The sequence below is a fragment of the Salvelinus alpinus genome, chromosome 3, assembly GCF_045679555.1.
Source record: "Salvelinus alpinus chromosome 3, SLU_Salpinus.1, whole genome shotgun sequence".
Classification (NCBI taxonomy): Eukaryota; Metazoa; Chordata; class Actinopteri; order Salmoniformes; family Salmonidae; genus Salvelinus; species Salvelinus alpinus.
Genome location: NC_092088.1, coordinates 37389133 through 37412512, shown reverse-complemented (window position 1 = coordinate 37412512; position 23380 = coordinate 37389133). Strand labels below are relative to the sequence as shown.

General features: G+C 43.5%; 2 protein-coding genes across 6 annotated transcripts in view; one reads left to right on the top strand and one right to left on the bottom strand.

Annotated features, from left to right (window-relative positions):
* Nucleotides 1–7058: 7058 nt before the first annotated feature.
* Nucleotides 7059–13529, top strand: LOC139570629 (BLOC-2 complex member HPS6). The gene has a single exon (XM_071392660.1). It carries the CDS (start codon nt 7368–7370, stop codon nt 10221–10223), a length of 2856 nt encoding a protein of 951 aa, XP_071248761.1. The 5' UTR covers nt 7059–7367; the 3' UTR covers nt 10224–13529.
* A 1645-nt stretch (nt 13530–15174) lies between these two features.
* LOC139570628 (prominin-1-A-like) overlaps nt 15175–23380 on the bottom strand; it is a 34370-nt gene continuing 26164 nt past the window's right edge. For all 5 annotated transcript variants that reach the window (XM_071392655.1, XM_071392657.1, XM_071392654.1 and 2 more), the window contains 16 exons: nt 22964–23038; nt 22647–22710; nt 22270–22426; nt 22029–22181; nt 21791–21914; nt 21619–21707; nt 19892–19976; nt 19511–19654; nt 19264–19332; nt 19015–19107; nt 18741–18794; nt 18537–18617; nt 18106–18174; nt 17792–17881; nt 17582–17694; nt 15175–15638 (listed from right to left, as the gene is read on the bottom strand). In XM_071392655.1, the coding sequence (XP_071248756.1) occupies nt 15593–15638; nt 17582–17694; nt 17792–17881; nt 18106–18174; nt 18537–18617; nt 18741–18794; nt 19015–19107; nt 19264–19332; nt 19511–19654; nt 19892–19976; nt 21619–21707; nt 21791–21914; nt 22029–22181; nt 22270–22426; nt 22647–22710; nt 22964–23038 (1506 nt within the window). In that variant the 3' untranslated portion in view covers nt 15175–15592. The remainder of the gene's footprint in view (nt 15639–17581; nt 17695–17791; nt 17882–18105; nt 18175–18536; nt 18618–18740; nt 18795–19014; nt 19108–19263; nt 19333–19510; nt 19655–19891; nt 19977–21618; nt 21708–21790; nt 21915–22028; nt 22182–22269; nt 22427–22646; nt 22711–22963; nt 23039–23380) is intronic.

Genomic DNA, 23380 nt, shown 5'->3' with positions numbered 1-23380 from the left:
TCTGTTGGTGCGGTATGCAAATTGTGTAGGGTTTCTGGGATAACGGCTTAGATGTGAGCCATGGCCAGCCTTTCAAAGCACGTCATGGCTACAGACGTGAGTGCTACAGGTCGGTAGTCATTGAGGCAGGTTACCTTAGTGTTCTTGGGCACAGGGACTATGTTGGTCTGCTTGAAAACATGTTGGTATTACAGACTCAGACAGGGAGAGATTGAAAATGTCAGTGAAGACACTTGCCAGTTGGTCAGTGCATGCTCGGAGCACACATCCTGGTAATCCGTCTGGCCCTGGGGCTTGGGAATGTTGACCTGTTTAAAAGCCTTACTCACATTGGCTGCGTAGAGTGTGATCACACAGTCCTTTGGGATCAGCTGGTGCTCTCATGCATGTTTTAGTGTTACTTGCCTCGATGCGAGAATAGAAGTAATTTAGCTCATCCGGTAGGCTCGTGTCACTGGGATGCTCTCGGCTGTGCTTCCCTTTGTAATCTGTAATAGTTTGCAAGCCCTGCCACATCCGACGAGCGTCGGAACCGGTGTAGTACGATTCGATCTTAGTCCTGTATTGATGCTTTTCCTGTTTGATGTTTCGTCGGAGGGCATAGCGGGATTTCTTATAAGCTTCCGGGTTAGAGTCCCACTCCTTGAAAGCGGTAGCTCTACCCTTTAGCTCAGTGATGATGTTGCCTGTAATCCATGTCTTCTGGTTGGGGTATGTTCCCCCTGTGGGCACAACGTCGTCAATGCACTTATTGATGAAGCCAGCGACTGATGTGGTGTATTCCTCAATGCCATCGGAAGAATCCCAGAACATATTCCAGTCTGTGCTAGCAAAACAGTCCTGTAGCTTAGCATCTGCTTCATCTGACCACTTTTTATTGACCGAGTCACTGTTTCTTCTTGCTTTAATTTTGATTGTAAGCAGGAATCAGGAGGATAGAATTATGGTCAGATTTGCCAAATGGAGGGCGAGAGAGAGCTTTGTACGCGTCTCTGTGTGTGGAGTAAATGTGGTCTAGAGTTATTTTCCCCCTGGTTGCACATTTAACATGCTGATAGAAATGAGGTAAACCGGATTTAAGTTTCCCTGCATTAAAGTCCCCGGCCACTAGGAGCACCGCCTCTAGATGAGCGTTTTCCTGTTTGCTTATGGCAGTATACAGCTCATTGAGTGCAGTCTTAGTGCCAGCATCGGTCTGTGGTAGGATGTAGACAGCTACGAATAATATAGGTGAAAACTCTCTCGGTAGATAGTGTGGTCTACAGCATATCATGACATACTCTACCTCAGGCGAGCAAAACCTCGAGACTTCCTTAGATATCGTGCACCAGCTGTTGTTTACAAATATACATAGACCGCCACCCGTTGTCTTACCAGAGGCTGCTGTTCTATCCTGCCGATACAGTGTATAATCCACCAGCTGTATGTTATTCATGTCGTTGTTCAGCCACGACTCGGTGAAACATAAGATATTACAGTTTTTAATGTCCCGTTAGTAGGATATAAGTGCTTTTAGTTCGTCCAATTTATTATCCAGCGATTGTACGTTGGCCAGTAGTATGGATGGCAAAGGCAGATTAGCCACTCTTCGGCGGATCCTCACAAGGCACCCCAAACTCTTTCCGTGATACCTCTTCCGTCTTTTTCTCCTGCGAATGACGGGAATGAGGGCCTGTTCGGGTGTCTGGAGTAAATCCCTCTCGCCCGACTCATTAAAGAGAAATTCTTCATCCAGTTCAAGGTGAGTCATCGCTGTTCTGATGTCCAGAGGCTCTTTCCGGTCATAAGAGACGGTAGCAGCAACATTATGTACAAAATAAGTTACAAACAATGCGAAAAAACAAAAACAATAGCACGGTTGGTTAAGAGCCCATGAAACGGCAGCCATCCTCTCCGGACCCATTTTATTAAGCTACAGTGGGGAGAACAAGTATTTGATACACTGCCGATTTTGCAGGTTTTCCTACTTACAAAGCATGTAGAGGTCTGTAATTATTATCATAGGTACACTTCAACTATGAGAGACGGAATCTAAAACAAAAATCCAGAAAATCACATTGTATGATTTTTAAGTAATTAATTTGCATTTTATTGCATGACATAAGTATTTGATACATCAGAAAAGCAGAACTTAATATTTGGTACAGAAACCTTTGTTTGCAATTACAGAGATCATACGTTTCCTGTAGTTCTTGACTAGGTTTGCACACACTGCAGCAGGGATTTTGGCCCACTCCTCCCTACAGATCTTCTCCAGATCCTTCAGGTTTCGGGGCTGTCGCTGGGCAATACGGACTTTCAGCTCCCTCCAAAGATTTTCTATTGGGTTCAGGTCTGGAGACTGGCTAGGCCACTCCAGGACCTTGAGATGCTTCTTACGGAGCCACTCCTTAGTTGCCATGGCTGTGTGCTTCGTGTCGTTGTCATGCTGGAAGACCCAGCCACGACCCATCTTCAATGCTCTTACTGAGGGAAGGAGGTTGTTGGCCAAGATCTCGCGATACATGGCCCCATCCATCCTCCCCTCAATACGGTGCAGTCGTCCTGTCCCCTTTGCAGAAAAGCATCCCCAAAGAATGATGTTTCCACCTCCATGCTTCACGGTTGGGATGGTGTTCTTGGGGTTGTACTCATACTTCTTCTTCCTCCAAACACGGCGAGTGGAGTTAGACCAAAAAGCTCTATTTTTGTCTCATCAGACCACATGACCTTCTCCCATTCCTCCTCTGGATCATCCAGATGGTCATTGGCAAACTTCAGACAGGCCTGGACATGCACTGGCTTAAGCAGGGGGACCTTGCGTGCGCTGCAGGATTTTAATCCATGACGGCGTAGTGTGTTACTAATGGTTTTCTTTGAGACTGTGGTCCCAGCTCTCTTCAGGTCATTGACCAGGTCCTGCCGTGTAGTTCTGGGCTGATCCCTCACCTTCCTCATGATCATTGATGCCCCACGAGGTGAAATCTTGCATGGAGCCCCAGACCGAGGGTGATTGACCGTCATCTTGAACTTCTTCCATTTTCTAATAATTGCGCCAACAGTTGTTTCCTTCTCACCAAGCTGCTTGCCTATTGTCCTGTAGCCCATCCCAGCCTTGTGCAGGTCTACAATTTTATCCCTGATGTCCTTACACAGCTCTCTGGTCTTGGCCATTGTGGAGAGGTTGGAATCTGTTTGATTGTGTGTGGACAGGTGTCTTTTATACAGGTAACGAGTTCAAACAGGTGCAGTTAATACAGGTAATGAGTGGAGAACAGGAGGGCTTCTTAAAGAAAAACTAACAGGTCTGTGAGAGCCGGAATTCTTACTGGTTGGTAGGTGATCAAATACTTATGTCATGCAATAAAATGCAAATTAATTATTTAAAAATCATACAATGTGATTTTCTGGATTTTTGTTTTAGATTCCGTCTCTCACAGTTGAAGTGTACCTATGATAAAAAATTACAGACCTCTACATGCTTTGTAAGTAGGAAAACCTGCAAAATCGGCAGTGTATCAAATACTTGTTCTCCCCACTGTATATGTTGCTGTAACTAGCAACAAGATAGCCTGGTGTTTAGACTTTAGAGTTTGTGATCTAGCTAATGATTAGCCCAATGTAATAATTTCAGATGGGCAACCCTCAGTCTATTTATAGCCACTATGCTGCACCAGGTGGACTACGTCAGGTGATAATGCTTATAGCTAAATACCACACCTGCCTGATAATATGGACAAATATGTTATGAACACAGCATGAGAATGGAATATTGTTTACTGTCATTACAAAATAAACAGAATCTCACTGACCCACAGCTCTTTTTGGTTGTGTTCCCCTGCTCAGACTTTGCATGCATCAAGCAATGGTTGCGTGCAACGTCATCGACTGTCTCTTCAACTGATAGATTGCTATAACATAATATTTGGTAAGCTGATACTTAAAATAAATATCCAGGTGTTGTAAAAAGTCAAATTGCACTATAGTAAACAGCAGCGCAGAGAAACATCTGAAGCAATTCTTTCAATGAAAAGAAAGAGAGAGAAGAGTGGATGGGGGACCGTTGAGAGATGCGAGCATGTGCGAGGGAGCTGAACAGGACGGGACTAAAGTTGGGGAAAGCTGAACTTTATGCAAATCCTCTGCGATATCGCTACACGAGCAGAGTATGTGAGCAGAGTTGAGTGGTCGAAAATCCCAATCATCGATCATGGAGCGATGCTTTCGCACTGCTCATGCACTGCTCATGTGCTCCACATTCAACGCTCCGCTAAAAAACGCTCCTTGCTCACAGGAAAAAAACTGACTATTCAAATTCGGTCCGTTCGTTAAAATCACCATTTAACCAACAACCATCTATTTTTGGGACTACGTGGACCTACCATTTGGTTTTTAAGTATTGAAATCAAACCATATTATTTAAATGAAAAGTATTTTAATAAACAACATGAAAAGTTTACTGTAAGAAGAGCTCATCATTTCCAATAGGCCAATAGGCTACATGTAATATTAAACAGCACATAAACACTCTAAATAGGTCAAGAGCCAGACAGGTAGCCTAAGAAGGAACGAAAATGAGTTATTTAGGCTATATTATTAGCCTATTATTTCAAGGCTATAGCCTACAAAGAAATACAATGTGAAGGATTTGAAAGTCTGTCAGGAACAGTAAGTGCTCAGCATTACATCTTAAGGATCGGACCCTTTTCTTTCAATTTCGCCTAAAATGACATACCCAAAACTAACTGCCTGTAGCTCAGGACCTGAAGCAAGGATATGTATATTATTGATACCATTTGAAAGGAAACACTTTGAAGTTTGTGGAAACATGAAATTAATGTAGGAGAATATAACACATTAGATCTGGTAAAAGATAATACAAAGAACTCTTTTTTTTTTTGTTCCATCATCTTTGAAATGCAAGAGAAAGGCCATTATCTGACTTAGGACTCTAGGCACAATTTAGATTTTGGCCAATAGATGGCAGCAGTGTATGTGCAAAGTTTTAGACTGATCCAATGAACCATTGCATTTCTGTTCAAAATGTTGTATCAAGTCTGCCCAAATGTGCCTAATTGGTCAATATATACATTTTCAAGTACAAGTGCACTCTCCTCAAACAATAGCATTGTATGTTTTCACTAATCACTACTGTAAATTGGAGAGTGCAGTTAGATTAACAAGAATTTAAGCTTTCTGTCCATATAAGACGTCTATGTCTTGGGAAATGTTCTTGTTACTTACAACGTCATGCTAATCATATTAGCACATGTTAGCTCACCTGTCCCGAGAGTGGGACACTGATCCTGTAGAGATCCTTACAACATTTTGTTGTATTAAATCATTATAGCCTATACATTGCGCATATAGGCTGTGACTTACTTAAAATTAAATACAAATGTAACTAAAAATGTCTTTATTAGGCTCAGTCTACAGTGTCTTTGAATTCACTTTTAGAAACACGAGTTTGGCCAGAGTCTGTGGCTTCAGGCTCATGCGATGGTGCCTGGAAAAAATGCCAGCAGCGGAGAATAGACCCTCTCCATGCTTGCAGAGCAACTGAGGATGCTATACACCCTTCGGGACATTCTTGCCATGCTTGATGGGATGCGGAGTTGTTTTTAAACATTTTGAAGGTAGGCCTAAATGTTTTTAGGCAAAATAACCCTATCAAAACGGAAAGCTCCTTGAAAGAGGTAATATGTCAGGCTTATTGGGCCCAAAAAAATGATAGCCTATTGCATAGATAATAGAACGAAAATTAATGAAACTTTTAAGAGATCAGATTTTTGGTTTAAAAATACTTTTCTGCAATGACATACTTAGCTAGCAACCCACCTCCTTACATTCTGTATGTTCACTTACAACATCATGCTTTTGGGATATGTGTCTTTTCAGATTCCACAACGATTATTTAATTTTGGACACTATATCACCGCACTCCCTCTTTTGCGCCTGGTCCTCCTCATCTTGTAAGTCACCTTGATTTTGCACCTGTGTGTTTTATCAGATTCTTTATAAAAAATATTTTGCGAACTCCATGACAGTAGCTACAGCAAGGGGCTATAGCAGCACACAAGTTGCATACAAATGCATACTGGGCAGGGCATGCCCTGAGCTCATGAAGTGAGCGCTACTGGAGTGGTACTGGAGAGAAACTGGAGTGGAAACTCACTCCACACTCCAGATAAATTGGGCAGCTCCTCTTCGCTCTGCTCCAGCTCCGTTCCGCTCACATACTCTGAATGCAAGTGATCAATCGAAGCTCACCATAACCTCCAACTCCTACTGGATTGGCTGACAATGGCTGTTGATGCATAGGACTACCTAGCTTGCTACCTTGTTAGCACCCACATGAAGATGAGGCTAGCGCGGTTATGCGAGTGCCGCTTGTATAGTGTAAATGGACGGTGATGCCCAATTTCCACGTAACACGATCATTTGGATAGCCGCATTAGCTTCGTCCTCATGTGGGTGCTAGCAAGCAGGCTAGGTATGAACAGCCATTACAGTAGGGAGTGGAAGCTATAGTGACCTTCGATTGGTCGACAGTGCCACAATGTATTGGAGTATTACCAAAATCTACCCTGTTCACCCTCCCTCACACATGCTCACATCGCCCAACTGTCCCTCTGCCCACTTCACTGACTTCCCTCAATTGAAAATGAATGGGGCTCCGTTGTTTTATCACCCCAACATGTTATGTGGAAATGCACTGTAACATCTGGCATGCGTTAGCAACGCCTAGGCAGACGAAAGCCCCCTTTGAAAGATAGCTTGCGGTCGTGCCTTGATTGACAGTTCAAAGCTTCATAAAATACTTTTTAAGAACAGAAGATAGTCAACTTCAACGATTTTGTCATTCAGTCACTTAATAATCACAATTTTGATGAACGTTTTTCGAATACACATTTTAGGAGTCATTTTAGAAGTGTTGTATGCCACCCATTTGCGTTTATTTAGTTGTACTGCTGTTAAACAATTTCACATGCGAAGTCAAGCTGAAGATGGAAAACCTGCACAGTGCAACGTTCTGTGATGCAGTCTTTGATGTTACGTCTTTTCCCTCTCCACTCCTCCCCTTTCAGGAAAAAAATCTTTGTATCCGGAAATTAATAAACTCGTGATGTCAGGAGGTAGCTAAGCATCCAGATGACTAGCTTGTTAGCTAGTTAACTACTTTTACGCATAAGATTTAAACTGTTTTGAAATGTCGACAGTTAGCTACATAGTTAGAGAGGTTTTCATCGACGGAAGTGGGATTACTAAAGCCCACGACAATCGGTTGATTTAACCGCTGACGGGTTCCAGCTAGCAACATCGGCAGTCTGAGTTGAGATTTGTGCTAGCGTTAGCGCCGCATCGAATACCTTCTCTGCTCTGTAGACATGATGCAACGAATGTTGGAACAAGTGACAGCTTTCGTGGACTTTACTAGAGGTACAGATTTAAACGAGTATCTAAAACAGACGTATTCGAATAACAGTTGCAAAAACAATCTATCAGATGTGCGCGTGAGCCCAGATGGACGCCACATTCATGTCATTCTCCACAAACCCAAGGTTGGTCTCATGACTTTTGACAAATATCAGAGACCGCAGCAGATCCAGAGCCAAAAACACCTAGATCTGGGGCTGACTCGGGCTGTGCCCATTGTGGATATTGTATATTTTGACGACAAAAACAGAGACGACGGTGTTGCGCTGTTAGCTGTCATATTCGAGAATGGAAAAGCAGAGTTTTGGAAATTTCTGGAACTCAAAGGGGGATGGCATCCCCTGCACACCGCGGACCTTTGCAACAGCCCTCGGGCTAAAGTCATATCTGTCTCGGCCAGTCAAAACTACATATTCTGGTGTGAGGAGAGGCCACCGTCGGAGAGCTCATCACCTGTCAATGAGACCCACAACTTCAGGTACTGCATCTGCAAACGAACCTATGAGGTGGAGGAAATGGCTGTCAGTTTAGGGGGCATGAAAATTGCTCTGCACAACAACCCCCGCTACAACGTCATCAGCTCAGGTGAGAATGTTTACCTACTACCTGATTTGAAAGACAAATCCACCATGTCCCTCTCCAAATTCTTTCTCATGTGGTCCCCCCAGTATGACACATTCAGAGTGAGCAGCACCAGTAAAGGTAATCTCCTCCGAAAAGACTCACCTTCTACTAAAGAATCTGACTTTAGAAGGTTGATAACAGACTGCACGGGATACCTATCAGCCCTTAGCCCCCCTGATATCTATGGCTACTCCCCTACTGGCAGTGGAGGCCTGTTACTGCTGCTCAGCACAGGTTGGGTCAGTCTACTACAAAAGGATGGGGTGTTACGACAGATCTACAAACTAGCTGACAACTGCCTGGCCAGCAGCAGTGCCCATAACAGCCTGAACGTGTACCAGGACACCCTGGCTCTGACCATCGGACGGACCCTCTACCTGATTGACACTAAGTGTGGTGTGGAGCTGGAGAAAATAGCCCTGAAGAGAGAGGGGCTACTCTACGTGAACAGGACCGAGAGGCAGGCACCACACCTGCTGTTAGAGACCGGCCTATTTGTAGTGATGCTCCGGGAGGGCGACCCCCGGGGCCACGACTCCGACCCAAAGCAGAAGACCCCGTCCCTGGGTACAGGGGAGAGCATCAGCCCTGCGGCTCTACTGGTAGAGGCTGTGTTCGAGGAAGCCTGTAAGTATTACCAACAGAGAAGTCTCAGCAGCACTCGGCTCACTGTGGAGAAGTTAAAAAGAGGAGGGATGTTCCAGGCTCCTATCACTCTGGCAAACATCGTCGGAGACTACCTCCAGAGCAGGGGGGAGAGGGTAGTGGAGTTACCCCAGGGAGGAGGCAGGAGAGGACAGGAGAAGCTGCTCGAGTCCCTGGAGGCTGAACTGAAGGGGCTGATCTCCCTAGAGGAGGTGAAGGGGGGATTGGTGAAGGAGAGGGAGGTGGAGGATGTGTGTGAGAGTCTAGTGCAGCAGGAGGTGGGGAGACTCCTCTTGTCGTCAGAGCTCGACCGAGACTCTCTACTCTACCTCAACTCCATCTTCAGCCTGTTTCCCGGTCAGGCCTGGAGGGCCACGCAGAGCGCTCTGCAGCTACGCTGCAACGGAGAGGGCTCTATCTCCTCTAAAGTGTCCCCGGAGGTCTGGAAGACTGTCCTCAGCCCTGTACAGGCCCCCACTGTCACTGCCAATCTGCCCTACACCAATGGCAACAGCCAGTCTAAGCACAAGTCACCCAAACCTTGCTCCAGCACTGGCTCTAGTTTTAAACTTAGCCCCAGCCTTAGCTCCAACTCCAGCCCCCCTGCCGCTAACTCGGCCCTGCCTGTCTTCGAGCTCCTGTGCCACTCCGTCTTCTGCTTCCAGCCCAGCTGGCTGCCCAGGTTCCTGGAGCTAGCCCAGCAGCAGCAGACCTCTGCAGGCTTGGGGATGGGTCTAGGCCTTGGTGGCTCCACCTGGAGCTACTCTGGAGGTAGGGGATTTGCGGAGAACGGAGAGAGCCTACCCCTGTATAAACGCGCCCTTTCAGCTCTGCCTCTACCTGGCCCCGGATCAGACCTGAAACAATACCCAGATTATGAACAAAACCAGGACTTGGAGGTGGATCTCCTTTTGGTGAGTGGTAGGCCAAACGCTGTCCTCCAGGCTCTGAGGATCTTGATGGGGAGACGGCAGTGGGAGAGGGTAACCCAAGTGGCCCAGAGGTTCTGCAGGCAGAGTCCCTTACTGAACAAAGAGATCTTTACTACCTTACTGTGTGAGGTGGCCCAGCATCGAGACCTGGATCCATACCTAGACCTCCTCTGGGCTCTGTGTCCTGAAGATCTCACGGTCACGGCCATACTTAACATTGTACTGAAAAATATACCCTCATCATCTTCCTTATCTACATCCTTCTCCCCCTCCTCAAATATCCCTCCCTCCTCTCCCTTTGCTGACCCCCAGTCCGGCCAGTTGACCTTTGGGTTGTTGAAGCCGTTGCTCAGTAAGGTTCTACAGAGAGAGACCAGGCCCAACCAGCGATATGCTGACATCCTCCAGTCGCCCTCATTCCCCCCTCCAACGCCCCCTCGTCGGGCTAAAGGACTGCCTAGGTCCACCACCGAGCCTAGCATAGGCTTAGATCAGCAGCACAATGATGTCATCGGCAACATGGCGGCCATCTTGGATCAACACGACCCATCTAAACACAGGACTGTCCCCGGGGGCAGGGTAACCTCCACTCCGAACCCCAACTGAGACGCGCACACACACACTGGACTCTCACCCCATAACCCTCGTCTGACACTCCCACAACCTGTCAATTCTACCATACTCAAAACATGCACAGTCTATTTCTGCTCTGTAGGGAAAAGTGCTCTTTGGCTGCGGCGATATCTTCATGTTACTCTACTTGATGTGCAGTGTTGGCTACGAAAACATTTTAACAGAATAAAAACAACAACAAAAAACTATTGATACCATTATTGAGATTTCAGTTGATTGGTATAGGTAGTAGTGGGTTGTTAGATTGAGATTGGTCTAATCTGCTATTGAACAGCATATCTTAAGTGCTTCCTCTACACTGGACCAGGACTGTGCCTGAACAACAAAATCAGTCAACAAAACAAAATGTCCTCCTTTAGGCAGGCTTCATTTGAGGCTCTTTTCTGTTGTCAATCATAAGCAGATGAGTAACCATAGCTGACAGTTTACTTTCCGAACAAAATATTGCCTTAAAGTTATTCCAGGTTATTAAATGACTACTAAATCTTACCATTGTACATACCTCTCTTTTGATTTTCATTTTGTATGTTAAAATGTGTATATATGTGGTGTTATTTAAGTGTTATTGTGTGATCTGGAATGCACACAGAGTAGAATGCTAGCTAAGAGTTGCCTTGCATTCGATAAACTCAGCCTTAATGGAAAGAACATTAGACTCATATACAGTATATATTGATATTATGAACAGATTATTAAGTGTGCATGTCACAGAGCTACCATTCTTGTATGTAATATGGTAGATTCATTGTTGTGGGTCTTGTTCAGCAGGCACAAAACAGAACATGTTTTCCAACAGAAAATGTTTAAAAAGCTACAGTGAACATTCTCATTGGTCATGTTCAGGCAGTGCCTCTTGTGCTTCAAAATGTTATTTTCTAATTCGTGCCTACTGTACACAACCTGGATCTTTTTTTGCTTTCGCCAACTCTGTGTGTCATAATATCCCAGGTGGTTTACTGTACTTTAAACCTACTAAGAATCGAAAGCCCTTTGTCAGCCCATAGTGATACAGTTATCGGACCCTGACCCACGAACCTCTGAGTTGAATGTTTATTTGTTTAGAATATTTTGAACCCTTGGCTCTAGGGGGTAAAGGTTTCGTCTCTGGGACATGACTTCTGGGTTTAGTGTATGTTCCTCATAAAGTCAGTCAACCGTCACCCTCAAACATGAACTATTTTACTGAACGTGTCTGTTTGAAAATAACATTGATGTAATGACACCTTTTCCAGCAGCAGTGGAAAAGTTCTATAGTGAAACACGATATTGAAGAGATATACAGCTGCTTTTGGAGGAAAATGTTCAGTAAAAAAGTGTACATTTTCTTTCAGGGGTAGATTAATATTTATATCTTTCTACTTCTTTAAACCCTTGTTGCATTCTCTCTTTCTCTTTTCATAATCTTCTCAACCCTCTCTTCAGTCTCTCCCCTGTCCACTCCAGTCTCTCTTTCTCCAGTTCCACCCAGTACATTCCTACCAAACTGCCCTGTAGAGGAGAGGTGACTCACTGTCTTCGAGTTCCTGTAATTTAATTTGGGGTAACGCTGTTATGTCCTTAGTAGGGATGGGGTAGGCCAAAACCAAAGCACATCTCTCACACACACGGCACTCTGCACCAGGTCACGTCTCCCTGCATGGGCCAAGTGACTGTAATGTCGTTATGGATGTTAGACCCTCTGTCTGTTTCTCCTAACATTTTCTCTCTCTCTCTATCCACTGTTGGCATTCTCGCTTTCTCCTGTTAACATTCCCCGTCTCCATTTCACCTCTGCTCTCTTTCTCCTCTCTGTTTTCTGCTCCATGATTTACACACACAGAGGAGTTCATTCTCTACACGCTGTATGTGTAGCTTCCCAATTGTCAGTATTACAGAACATCCTACTATTGTTTACTTGTCATGTCTGAGTAAAATTTTAAAGTCTGGAGATCAAACCTCGTAAATTAAGCTCTATGGATAAAGATGATTGTTTTAAAGTGCCTACATTTTTATTTTATAGAAAGTGTTCTTTAGCATTTAGATTTAGAATCAAACTGATTCTTTAAATGTTTTACACAGTGCAGTAGTCTGAGTCCCAGATATGTTTGTGCTGTCTTGCCAATGACAGTACAGACAAATCTTGGACTCAGGCTAACAGCTGTGGAACCACCTCTAAAGAATATAACTTGTTTATGAAATTATTCATTTCTGTAGTCCTATCCAGATATATTCTGTGAAGTTGGTGAAGCCTAACCTGGTTAAAACCGACTGAACACTGCGCTCACAAAATACGGCCTGCTAAGGCACACAGTCAGAATGCTACTGGAATGACTGAGTTCCTTCAGGGAGCTGCTGCTCCTCATTCACAACCTAGTGTCACATATCTGCTCTAATGCAGTCACCACCGCTGTTATAGATACAGCCGTCAGGAGCATGGGATGTTGTGTGTGTGAGTGAGTGACATGGGGTAATTTGTTTAGCCTGATCATGTGACTCGGCCAGTTAAAACTGGTCGCCTGCTCTGAGAGCCAAAGATGACTTACTCTGTGCTGGAATTCTCCACCCATTTCCTTGAAGTGATTCAAGGAAATCCCCCACGTAGAACAAACAGAACAGAATGTCATCAAACCGAGGATGGGATCGGTGTAATCACCCATACTAACACCAGCCCTATGCTTTTAAATCTGCGGAGGAGTGCACTCCAGTGAAAAGGGTTGCTAATTGGGATGCTGTGACTTGTGATGACATTCTGTTAGTTTGATGTTTCACTGTGCATATGATAACTGACGAGACTATCCTAGTATGTCGGGTGCACAGCTACTGTCCTGGAGGGCCGCAAATGGCAGTTTTTTTAATTACTTTTAATCACAGACTGTATACTCTCTCTGGCCAAGTCGGTGATCAATATGTGAAACTAAAACCAGTAGGATTGCAGCCATCGACTTGAGTTTGATACCCCTGCAGTATGTGGGAATGGATGGATGTATAAAGCCTTAGCATAACAAGAAAATCACATAAAACACCATTGCCAAGCATCCTACTATTCAATCCGGACAGGTGAATGTGCTCAGAACAGGAAGTCTTTGTTAATTTGCCTTTGCTCCACTTTGACAGGTGGAGTTCCCCTTTTTTATTGCCTGTTATCAAATTGTGTCTTTTCCGGTCAGCTGTGATGACTATTCCATGTACAGTACTTTAGCCTTCTGCAGTGTTTCACTTTCAGCCACACAGATATCAAATGTTTAGATATATGATTGAATGCAAAATGCATGTGTTATTAAACCCAAGTTAAAACTTCTACATGGTCTCTGTTTGGTGGTGTTTGTTTGCTATTTTGGAATATACTGTTTGATAGTATTTTGTTGTATTTACCCAGTCTATTTCTAATTTAGCTAACTGGTCGTTGTCCTGCTAAGGCAACAATGTAGTATTGCTAACATCAGAAACAGTCAGGTACACAGGCTAACTCGTTGAGTGTAATTGGGTGCGTTCCAGATAGCCATATTATGTGCAAGACTGTACAGTTTACGAGATCATTACATCATAATGATGTGGTAAAGAGCTGATATTCTATGCAGGTCTGAGCAGAATGTGCCCAATATGTATGTCACTGAGAAATGCCCTTGTGTTTTTACCTGTGTTTCTGTTCTGTGAATAGTTTCTCATCCTCACCATAAGGCATGGCTCCCACACGTTTTTCTGGTTTGTTAGGCCCTTGGCATTGCCAACTTACTCTTAGATACAAAAACATTGATTTTTGCCTTTTGTTTAAACTAGCCTGGTCCCATATGTTAGCCAGGTCTGTTTGTGCCGTCTTGCTATGTTTAAACCCATTATAGTCGAGGAAACACTACATTTACTAGTTACATTCAGGACACATGATGACCCACTGCTCCCATAGCTTTGGGATTTAAGCTCAATATGGCCATAGCCCAGCTATGACCAAGGGCTCAATTCAATCAGATCTGCTTTAGCCAACTTAGTGGATAGTGTCTGAGGTGGAGCTGTCAAATCCACAAGTGGCTCCCAGCATTATACCTAAAAAACGGACATTGCCATTAGCTGCATGCCGTAGCATTAAGATAAATCCCATGCAGCCTTGTTTAAAAGTTTGAACACTGGAATGTGTTCACACCGGCAAAACATCCGCTATGCGCATGTCTGCAATCGCCGGTTAACACTTGATCTGATTGAATCTAGGCCTAAATCTCTTTAGAGCTGCACACAGCTTAGTGTGTGCACCAGTCAAAGGATTAATGTGCATATATGCGGTGTGTGTGAAAAATGTCCTTCCTTAGCCTGTCTACTAAACAATGCCACGGAACTGTGTGCGTGCGTCTCTTTTGTTTCACAGCAGACAGGCAGGTTCCCCAGGGGTGTGTGAGAAGGATATCATCATGTAGGTTGAATTATCATTAACCATGGAGTGGGGGGGGGGAGAAGTGGTGGAAAAGGGTGGTGGAGGGGCCCCGCTTATTGTCTTACGCTGGATTTTCATCTGCACTGTTGATCGAGGATCCTCTGGAGTGACGTCACCTAGCTGAAGACAATGGGGACTCACTATCTCTGTCTCAGATAATCCTGCTGCAGAGGGAGAGAGTGGGAATGAGGCTGATCCCAGAGGCTAGAAAACTGCAGAACACTTCATATCGGTCATTGAGGTCAAATTCAACCCGATACCCACACTTCCCTCTGCTCCCCTACTTCCCCCATCGTGATGCTGAGAGGTTGTCTTCACTGAATCAGGTGGATCTGTGCTGTAAACCTAAACGCATTGATTGATTTGTACCATTTTTAGACTGCATCCTGTAAACAGCAATCAATCACATGCAGAACACGTTTCTATTGGCCACTGCTGCTAGTGCTATCCTATCAGAAACATATTATACTACAAGTACTATATAAGTAATATATTTGAGAAAGAATTAGCTAACACAAACAGTAGTCTCTATTTGTAGCAAATCTTTAATCACAGTAGTTTGCACAATGCATGTCAGAAATGTTTTTCATATATAAACAGACCTACTAAAGTGCTTCGTAACAGATATCCTACTCATTGTCTGGTACAAAATTGTATCATTGCATAATCAAATATTTCAATCAATATCATTCATTAGAAGAAAAGAAATATATCAAAAATAACAAAAAGTCAATGACATTGTAGACAAACAACACAATGACATGATTATAGACGTTATGTTGAAGCCGGCAACTTGTACCTACCCTATTTGATATATCACTATTCAGGTGGTACATGTAGCGTTAGACCCATTCATGTCCCTCTGTCAGGGTGGGGTGGCAGAGCCCTGGTTCTATTCCCTGAGAGCAGTAACAGCCCTTGCCAGTCCTCTCTTTCCACCAGCTCAGTAGGGTTTGGCTCGGGGGGGGGTGTTCATGGCTATGTGGTTTCTGTGGGGAGAGAGATGAGACAAGACAGAAAGAGAGATTGTATATTGTTCCCATACCAGCTTCATTACAACAACATTTCAATCAGAGTCATAGTGTCCTGGGCACGTGTTCACAAAAAGTAATAGAGTAGGAGTGCTGACATAAGATCCGTTTTGCCTTTTAGATCATAACGAATAATAAGATAATCATTTTATTATGGGCGGGCAGGGGACCTGATGCTAGATCAGCACACGAAGTCTGGTATATACAGTACCAGTCAAAAGTTTGGACACACCTACTCATTCAAGGGTTTTACTTTATTTGTAATGCTTTTTACATTGTAGAATAATAGTGAAGACATCAAAACTATGAAATAACACCTATGGAATCATGCAGTAAGCAAAAAAAGTGTTAATTCAAAATATATTTTAATATTTGAGATTCTTCAAAGTAGCCACCTTTTGCCTTTATGGCAGCTTTGCACACTCTTGGCATTCTCTCAACCAGCTTCATGAGGTAGTCACCTGGAATGCATTTCAATTAACAGGAGTGCCTTGTTAAAAGTTAATTTGTGGCATTTCTTTTCTTCTTAATGCGTTTGAGCCAATCAGTTGTGTTGTGACAAGGTAGGGGTGGTATACAGAAGATAGCCCTATTTGGTAAAAGACCAAGTCCATATTATGGCAAGAACAGCTAAAATAAGCAAAGAGAAATGACAGTCCATCATTACTTTAGGACATGAAGGTCAGTCAATCCGGGAATATTTCAAGAACTTTTAAAGTTTCTTCAGTGCAGTCGCAAAAACCATCATGCACTATGATGAAACTGGCTCACATGAGGACCGCCACAGGTCATGAGGACTGCCTCTGCTGCAGAGGATAAGTTCATTAGAGTTACCAGCCTCAGAAATTGCAGTTCAAATAAATGCTTCACAGAGTTCAAGTAACAGACACATCTCAACATCAACTGTTCAGAGAAGACTGCGTGAATCAGGCCATCATGGACAAATTGCTGCAAAGAAACCACTACTAAAGGTCACCAATAAGAAGAAGAGACTTGCTTGGGCCAGGAAACACGAGCAATGGACATTAGACCAGTGGAAATCTGTCCTTTGGTCTGATGATTCCAAATTTGCGATTTTTTGTTCCAACCCAGTGTATTTGTGAGACGCAGAGTAGCTGAACGGATGATCTCCACATGTGTGGTTCCCACCATGAAGCATGGAGGAGGTGGTGTGATGGTGCTTTGCTGGTGACACTGTCAGTGATTTATTTAGAATTCAAAGCACACTTAACCAGCATGGCAACCACAGCATTCTGCAGCGATACGCCATCCCATCTGGTTTGCGCTTAGTGGGACTATCATTTGTTTTTCAACAGGACAATGACTCAACACAACTCTAGGCTGTGTAAGGGCTATTTGACCAAGAAGGAGAGTGATGAGTGCTGCATCAGATGACCTGGCCTCCACAATCACCCGACCTTAACCCAATTGAGATGGTTTGGGAAGAGTTTGACTGCAGAATGAAGGAAAAGCAGCCAACAAGTGCACAGCATATGTGGGAACTCCTTCAAGACTGTTGGAAAAGCATTCCAGGTGAAGCTGGTTGAGAGAATGCCAAGAGTGTGCAAAGTTGTTATCAAGGCAAAGGGTGGCTACTTAGGAAGAATCCCAAAAATAAAATATATTTTGATTATTTTGATATTTAGATTTTTTGCTTACTACATGATTCCGTATGAGTTATTTCATAATATTGATGTCTTCACTATTATTCTACAATGCAGAAAATAGTCAAACTAAAGAAAAATTATTGAGTAGGTGTGTCCATTCCTTGAGTAGGTGTGTCCAAACTTTTGACTGGTACTATATAGCCAGGCCCTGGTCTTATTTCTGAATGAGTATTTCCCGCCCAGTACCTAAGTACAATCATCTGATGTATGTGTGTAAATATGTTTGCTACTCACTCGTAGACATCGCTGTGCTTCATCCTCCTGTAGAACTTGGCCAGTTTGATGGAGAAGATGATGCTGGGGACCAGGAAGATCATACACCAGCCCAGACTGAACCAGAACGCATTCTGGACACAAACACAGATGTAGGTTAATAAACAATATTAGATTAACGCAGTGTATCATTTTCTGTGCGTGGGTGCATGCGTGAAATCATTTTCTTACCAGAGACTCCATCATATTTGAGCAGACTACAACCTTGGCTGAGTCCACAGCTTGTGCCACTGGGCCACAGAGACCAATCTGTTGAGTGATCTACATACCCACACACACGCACGCACACACACACTCACACAATCAAATTTCATCAAATGTATTTTATAAAGCCCTTTTTACATCAACCACAACCACACATTCTTACACATAAGGCTGAGGCTAAACTACACACACAAACAAACATAGGAACCTAAAATTAAACCGCATACACAAGATACAGCAATGCAGTGATACAGTAGTAGTAGAATGTTAAGTGAACCCACCGTGAGGTTAGCCCAGTCAGCATACGTCGTGAAGTACCCCATCTGACAGTCTAGGAACTCCCTACTTGCCTGAGAAAAAGAAAGAAAAACAAGTGTAAATTCCATACATTTATTGACTCAGAAGTCATGAGAATCAGTGGAGCTTTGCAGCAGAAAATCAGTTGGAATTCCCTATAACTATGTGAAGTGTGCCGTGTGACTGTGGGCTAAGATGTGAGTAATGGCTGTGGTGCTACCATCTCTCCTTCTTTACTTTACAGAACACCTGAGGTCATGAACCAGATGAAATGGTTTATCTTTCTAGGAAAGAAACCCAAATGAGAGAAATGTGGCATATGATGTCATTTTCTGGTTGTAAAGGATTTTTTTTCGTGACTAGATATGCTTGTGTTTGTGCATGCGTTTGAACGTGCATGTGTGTGGTTACTCACGGCCTTGACTATCTGTGTAGTGTTGGTGTTGAGGAAGTCTTGAGCTGTTCCCACTTTATTCAACACATCTCCTATTGTGCCCTAAAGAAGAAAGAGGTAGGGAGGGAGAGGGATGAGCATGCATTGCATAGCTACATATTTTCATTGTTTCATGAAAGAACCCTTGCAGCTCATGCTTTCTGAACATTCTGCAGTATTACTTACATTGATCTCTGATGCTATGACACTGAGGGCATATATGTTGGAGTTCAACTGAGTCTGAAACACAAAAGTCAGACAGGTAATATATCTATTTACAATATATAGGACTCTGCTCTGGATAATGACCTCTTAAGGATTTATAAAATAGTCATAGATAATCCAGACATTCAGATAGCTGCATATTTAGTACAAACACACATATGTGACATTTGCACATTTGCTGAAGTTGTCCAGAGCAGAAACAGATAGCACCAGGCAGCAGGCCAGTCAGACGTACCAGTTGTGGGATGATGGCAGTGACAATGCCTGACTGGATCCCTCTCAGGCCTCCAGCCTCCTGTGTCAGCTGATTTTGAATACCTGTATTAATCTGTTGAGAGACATGCATCACAGTACTGTCTTTATACAAACATCTATATGACTAGTGCACACACTGATGTTCACATCGTCTCATTGATGGAAGAGGCTGAGAGTGCTCAGAGGGAGGGAATATGTTTGTAACCATGTTACATGTTTTATTACTCACTTGAACAGTAGCAAGTTGGTCTAACATGCCTGCTATTTCTGTCAGATTAATGCTGGAAATAACGTTGATCTGAAACCGGTATAGAAATAGTTATGATAAGACTTTGTAACCATACTGACGTGACGCTGCATGTTGTCCTAATATACACTCCAATTGAACACGTTACAAACTATTAGAGACCAAAGGTCACACATAAATGCACAAGCACATCTACGTGTACACGCACACACACACACGCACTTTGTACCTGCTGTGTGACAGAGCTTAAGTCAGCATCATGGACCATGTCGGAGAAGCCGTGTAGCTGTTTGCGTATCTCAGGTGTGAGCAGGGTGATGGTAGGCAGTTTGATCTCATTACTGTCAAAGTGTTGCTGAATCTCTTCTCTGTACTGGGAGGCGAGAGGTGGACACATAATTAAAAGGAGTAGCGGAGACGTTGTGCTAGTATAGCAGATGGTTTGAAATATGGACTTTACACCACTTTGGAAGTGGAAACATAAGACGTGATTTGGGAATTAACCACCCATATAAAGTGAATCCCAGTAATGATCAGTAGACGTGTATGGTGACAGAAAAAGTCAAAACCACATGTGATAAGAGTAGAAACCGTAGCGTGACAGTCTTACTTTGGATACGTTGAGTAGATCATTGAGGTCTATGAGCTCATACAGGTGGAGGGTTGTCCATAGAGGCCTGTTCTGTTCACATTCACTACAAACACACACACAACAATACATCCTTACTAGTGATGTGGAGGTTGACTAATAACCTGCAGTCCCAGCGGTTACATCCATGGTGTGGCGGGTTTAGGGTCATGAAATATTGTGTGGATGAAGGGCGGGTGGGTTAAATGAAGAGAAAATAATACCTTAAATATCCATAAATGTATCATTCATCTTGTGCAATTTATATCTATAGGCTACATTGACGTTTTTCTTTCAATATTTTAGGCTATCTGGCATTAGTGCATAATGCCTAAGCTTTAGGACCTAACCGTACGTGCGCCAAATAGCCAACACGCCAACCGCCAAATGCTTTTGGAAACGGGCAGAAAAAGTTCATGTTCAAGACGATCATGGAGGCAAAAAAAGGAAAATGCTGGAGTTTAATTCAATAAGAGAAAAGCTGCGAAACGCAAAATGGAGAGTTGAAAATAAAGAGAAGGGAGTGCCATGCCAGATAACTAATGTTTGGGAAGTGGTAAAAGAGAATGATAGCAGATAGATAGATGTGTGATGATTGTGAGGCGCTATACAAATTCGACAGTCACAAGACGGGGACTTCAAATAGGAACTGTAGCCTACTGTTCAGATGGGTTAAATGGAAACTGAATTCTGGACACCAACTGTAACCTATGTAGCCTTAATATGAACTCCTGCAGAATTAAGCATTTCTTGCAGTAAAATTATACACCAAATGTAGGCAGAATTTTGAGTGGAGTGGGGAAATATGATTTCTTTCTTTCAGCAGCCTGAGAGAATGCGAATGCGCAGTTAGATACCTACCATCTGTAGAGGTGCTATCTTTATCAACCACATAAAATATGCATCCAATCCCGAAATGAAATCTTGTCAGAAACATATTGGGTCATTTTCACAGCCGGTCTTTTGGAAATTTTGCACAGAAAAACGTTCTAGTTTTTTGTTGTTGAGTTATTTAATTTTCTATCCGGTCCCTAAACGTCGTTGCTCCGCGAAAGAAGCAGAGATGATAGAAAAAACTTTACCTATGTCAACTATATTGAAGCATTCATTCTATCGATTTATTACATTATTCTGGTGAGCAAGTGTTTATTTAGTCTTCTAGGGCAACATATAATGACAGAAGTAAAGCTGCATTTATATAATTATACACAACAGTCGAGGCTGCTGAGGGGAGGACAGCTAATAATAATGGCCGGAATGGAGTGAATGTGTTTGATACCATTCCAATGATTCCATTCCAGCCATTATTATGAGCCGTCCTCCCCTCAGCAGCCTCCACTGATGGACAAGTTGACTAACAAATAGCCTACCAAAATGTCGGAAATTATAAGCAGAAACATATTTAAATCAGGCAAAAAAAATCCTGAACCCTGTATAAAAAAAGTCTGCCGTCTCTGACTGTAGCCTACAGCGCATTTTCTATATTATCGGATTAGGGTGCGGGCTTGTTATTAGCCCGAGTGGCGCAGCGGTCTAAATCACTGCACCTCAGTGCTTGAGGCGTCACTACAGACACCCTGGTTCAAATCCAGGCTGTATCACAACCGGCCGTGATTGGGAGTCTTTTCCAGAGTGACTTATAAGAATACTTTAGAAAACCAGAAATAAGATCTTTAATTTACATAACCCTTTATAATGTTGCTACACACTTGTATACTTCAATGAGAGTCAGGTTGCTCTTCAGGCCCAGTATCTCTCTTAAATCGAATCCAGGTATCAGGCCCGGAGTGTCAACAAACTGTGGAGGGGGGAGACACAATCAATCAATCAATCAGTGAGTCAATTAATTAATTGTGCATGTATGAGAGTGTGTGTTCTTACCTGTAGTAGCTGTCCACTGCGCCAGGGCTGGCAAACCAGTGTGTAGACATTCCCTCCCAGTATAAACAGTATAAACACCACCAGCATAAAGAGCCAGGAGAACAGGAAACTTAGCCCTGCACCCCTACACACACAGACAAATACGTTGAGATAATTATTTTACCAAATGCCCCTTATGCCCATCCTCATACCCACCCACCCACACACACAGACAGACAGACACAGTGACAGTACTTACGCCATTAGGAAGGTTCCTGCGCAGTTGGCGGTGCCGGATCGTTCTGTCGGGTCGTCTTGAGGGCTCAGTCCCACCAGACCCAAAAACAGACCCAGAAGGTTACACACTACGACCAGGAGAACTACACAGCTCAGGATAATACCCACACCCCACCTAGAGAGACAAAAACACAGAGGGATAATTACCTTATCTGTTCAGCGCTGTCACTGTGTGCGCGTGCCTATGTGTGTGTACTCTTTACCTGATCATCTCTACCCACTCTGCCTGTGGTGAGTACATGTCGATGTATCTCTGAGCATTTCCCAGTGTGTCTGAGATTTTGCTGAGGGCAGAGACAGGGATGTATCCCTTCACCAAAGATATCTGTCTCTTGATGACTTCAAGCTGCTGCTTCACATCTGAAGGAGAGGGAGAGGAATGAATATATCTCTAGACACTGATCCAAGGTCAGTTTTAAAGGTATTTAGGTTAAAGCATAAGATGTGGCTATACGGCTAGTAGACGTCAGACTCTTGTTAGTGTCACTGTGAATAAGAATGACCTATAACAGCCAGTAGTTTAACTGAACTAGTCCTAATCCTATAACAGTTAGTAGTGACCTTGAAGGTAAATACTCACTCTGTACCATGTACCTGGTGTCGTTGGTCACTCTCTGGGGAATACTGGCAAATAAGTATTCTCCCTGAAACACACATGGTCAGAAAGGTCCTCTGTAACTACTTCAGACTCCAAGGAGTACCCGGCAGAAATTACGCATAGAAGTCAATGGATGAAAAATGTTGGAACAAGAGTGGATCTCAATTCCTCCCTCACAAACAGGAACATGCTGTGGAATGTCAGTTACACTTCACTAATCCATTTCGACTGCCCTCTCTCTCTCTCAATGGGGGGGGGGGGTGGGGGTTAGTGTGCCTATTTAGTCCAGACAGAATTACCTCTTTCACTTTTGAGTTGAGATTAGCATTGGTGACGTCATCAACAGCCGACTGCAGCTCATTCAGACTGGGGATCTATGGAACATACACAAACACACACATACACTTTAGGTTACAAACAGCTCATGACTTCTCTGCAGTAAGTGTCATTCTTATTATTTGGCAGCAGGGGGCAGCAAAACCAGAACTATCCACTCAGATGACAAATTCACGTTTTTACTTTGGCATGTATTGCCTTCCTTATGCTTGTTATAGAAGTAGAACAGTGATAGGGGTGAATGAAATACTGCTTTGTTTTCCACAATCATATCAGAGTAACATACACCATGGTATCTTATCCATGGTTTTTTAACTGTTTGTTCTCCATCCTACTGGTTTGTTCTCGATAAGGAACTTATCTTGTGTTCCTCATACTGT

Excerpts from the sequence above, each read along its gene's own strand:
- LOC139570629 (XM_071392660.1), top strand. The coding sequence starts at position 7,368 with ATGATGCAACGAATGTTGGAACAAGTGACAGCTTTCGTGGACTTTACT.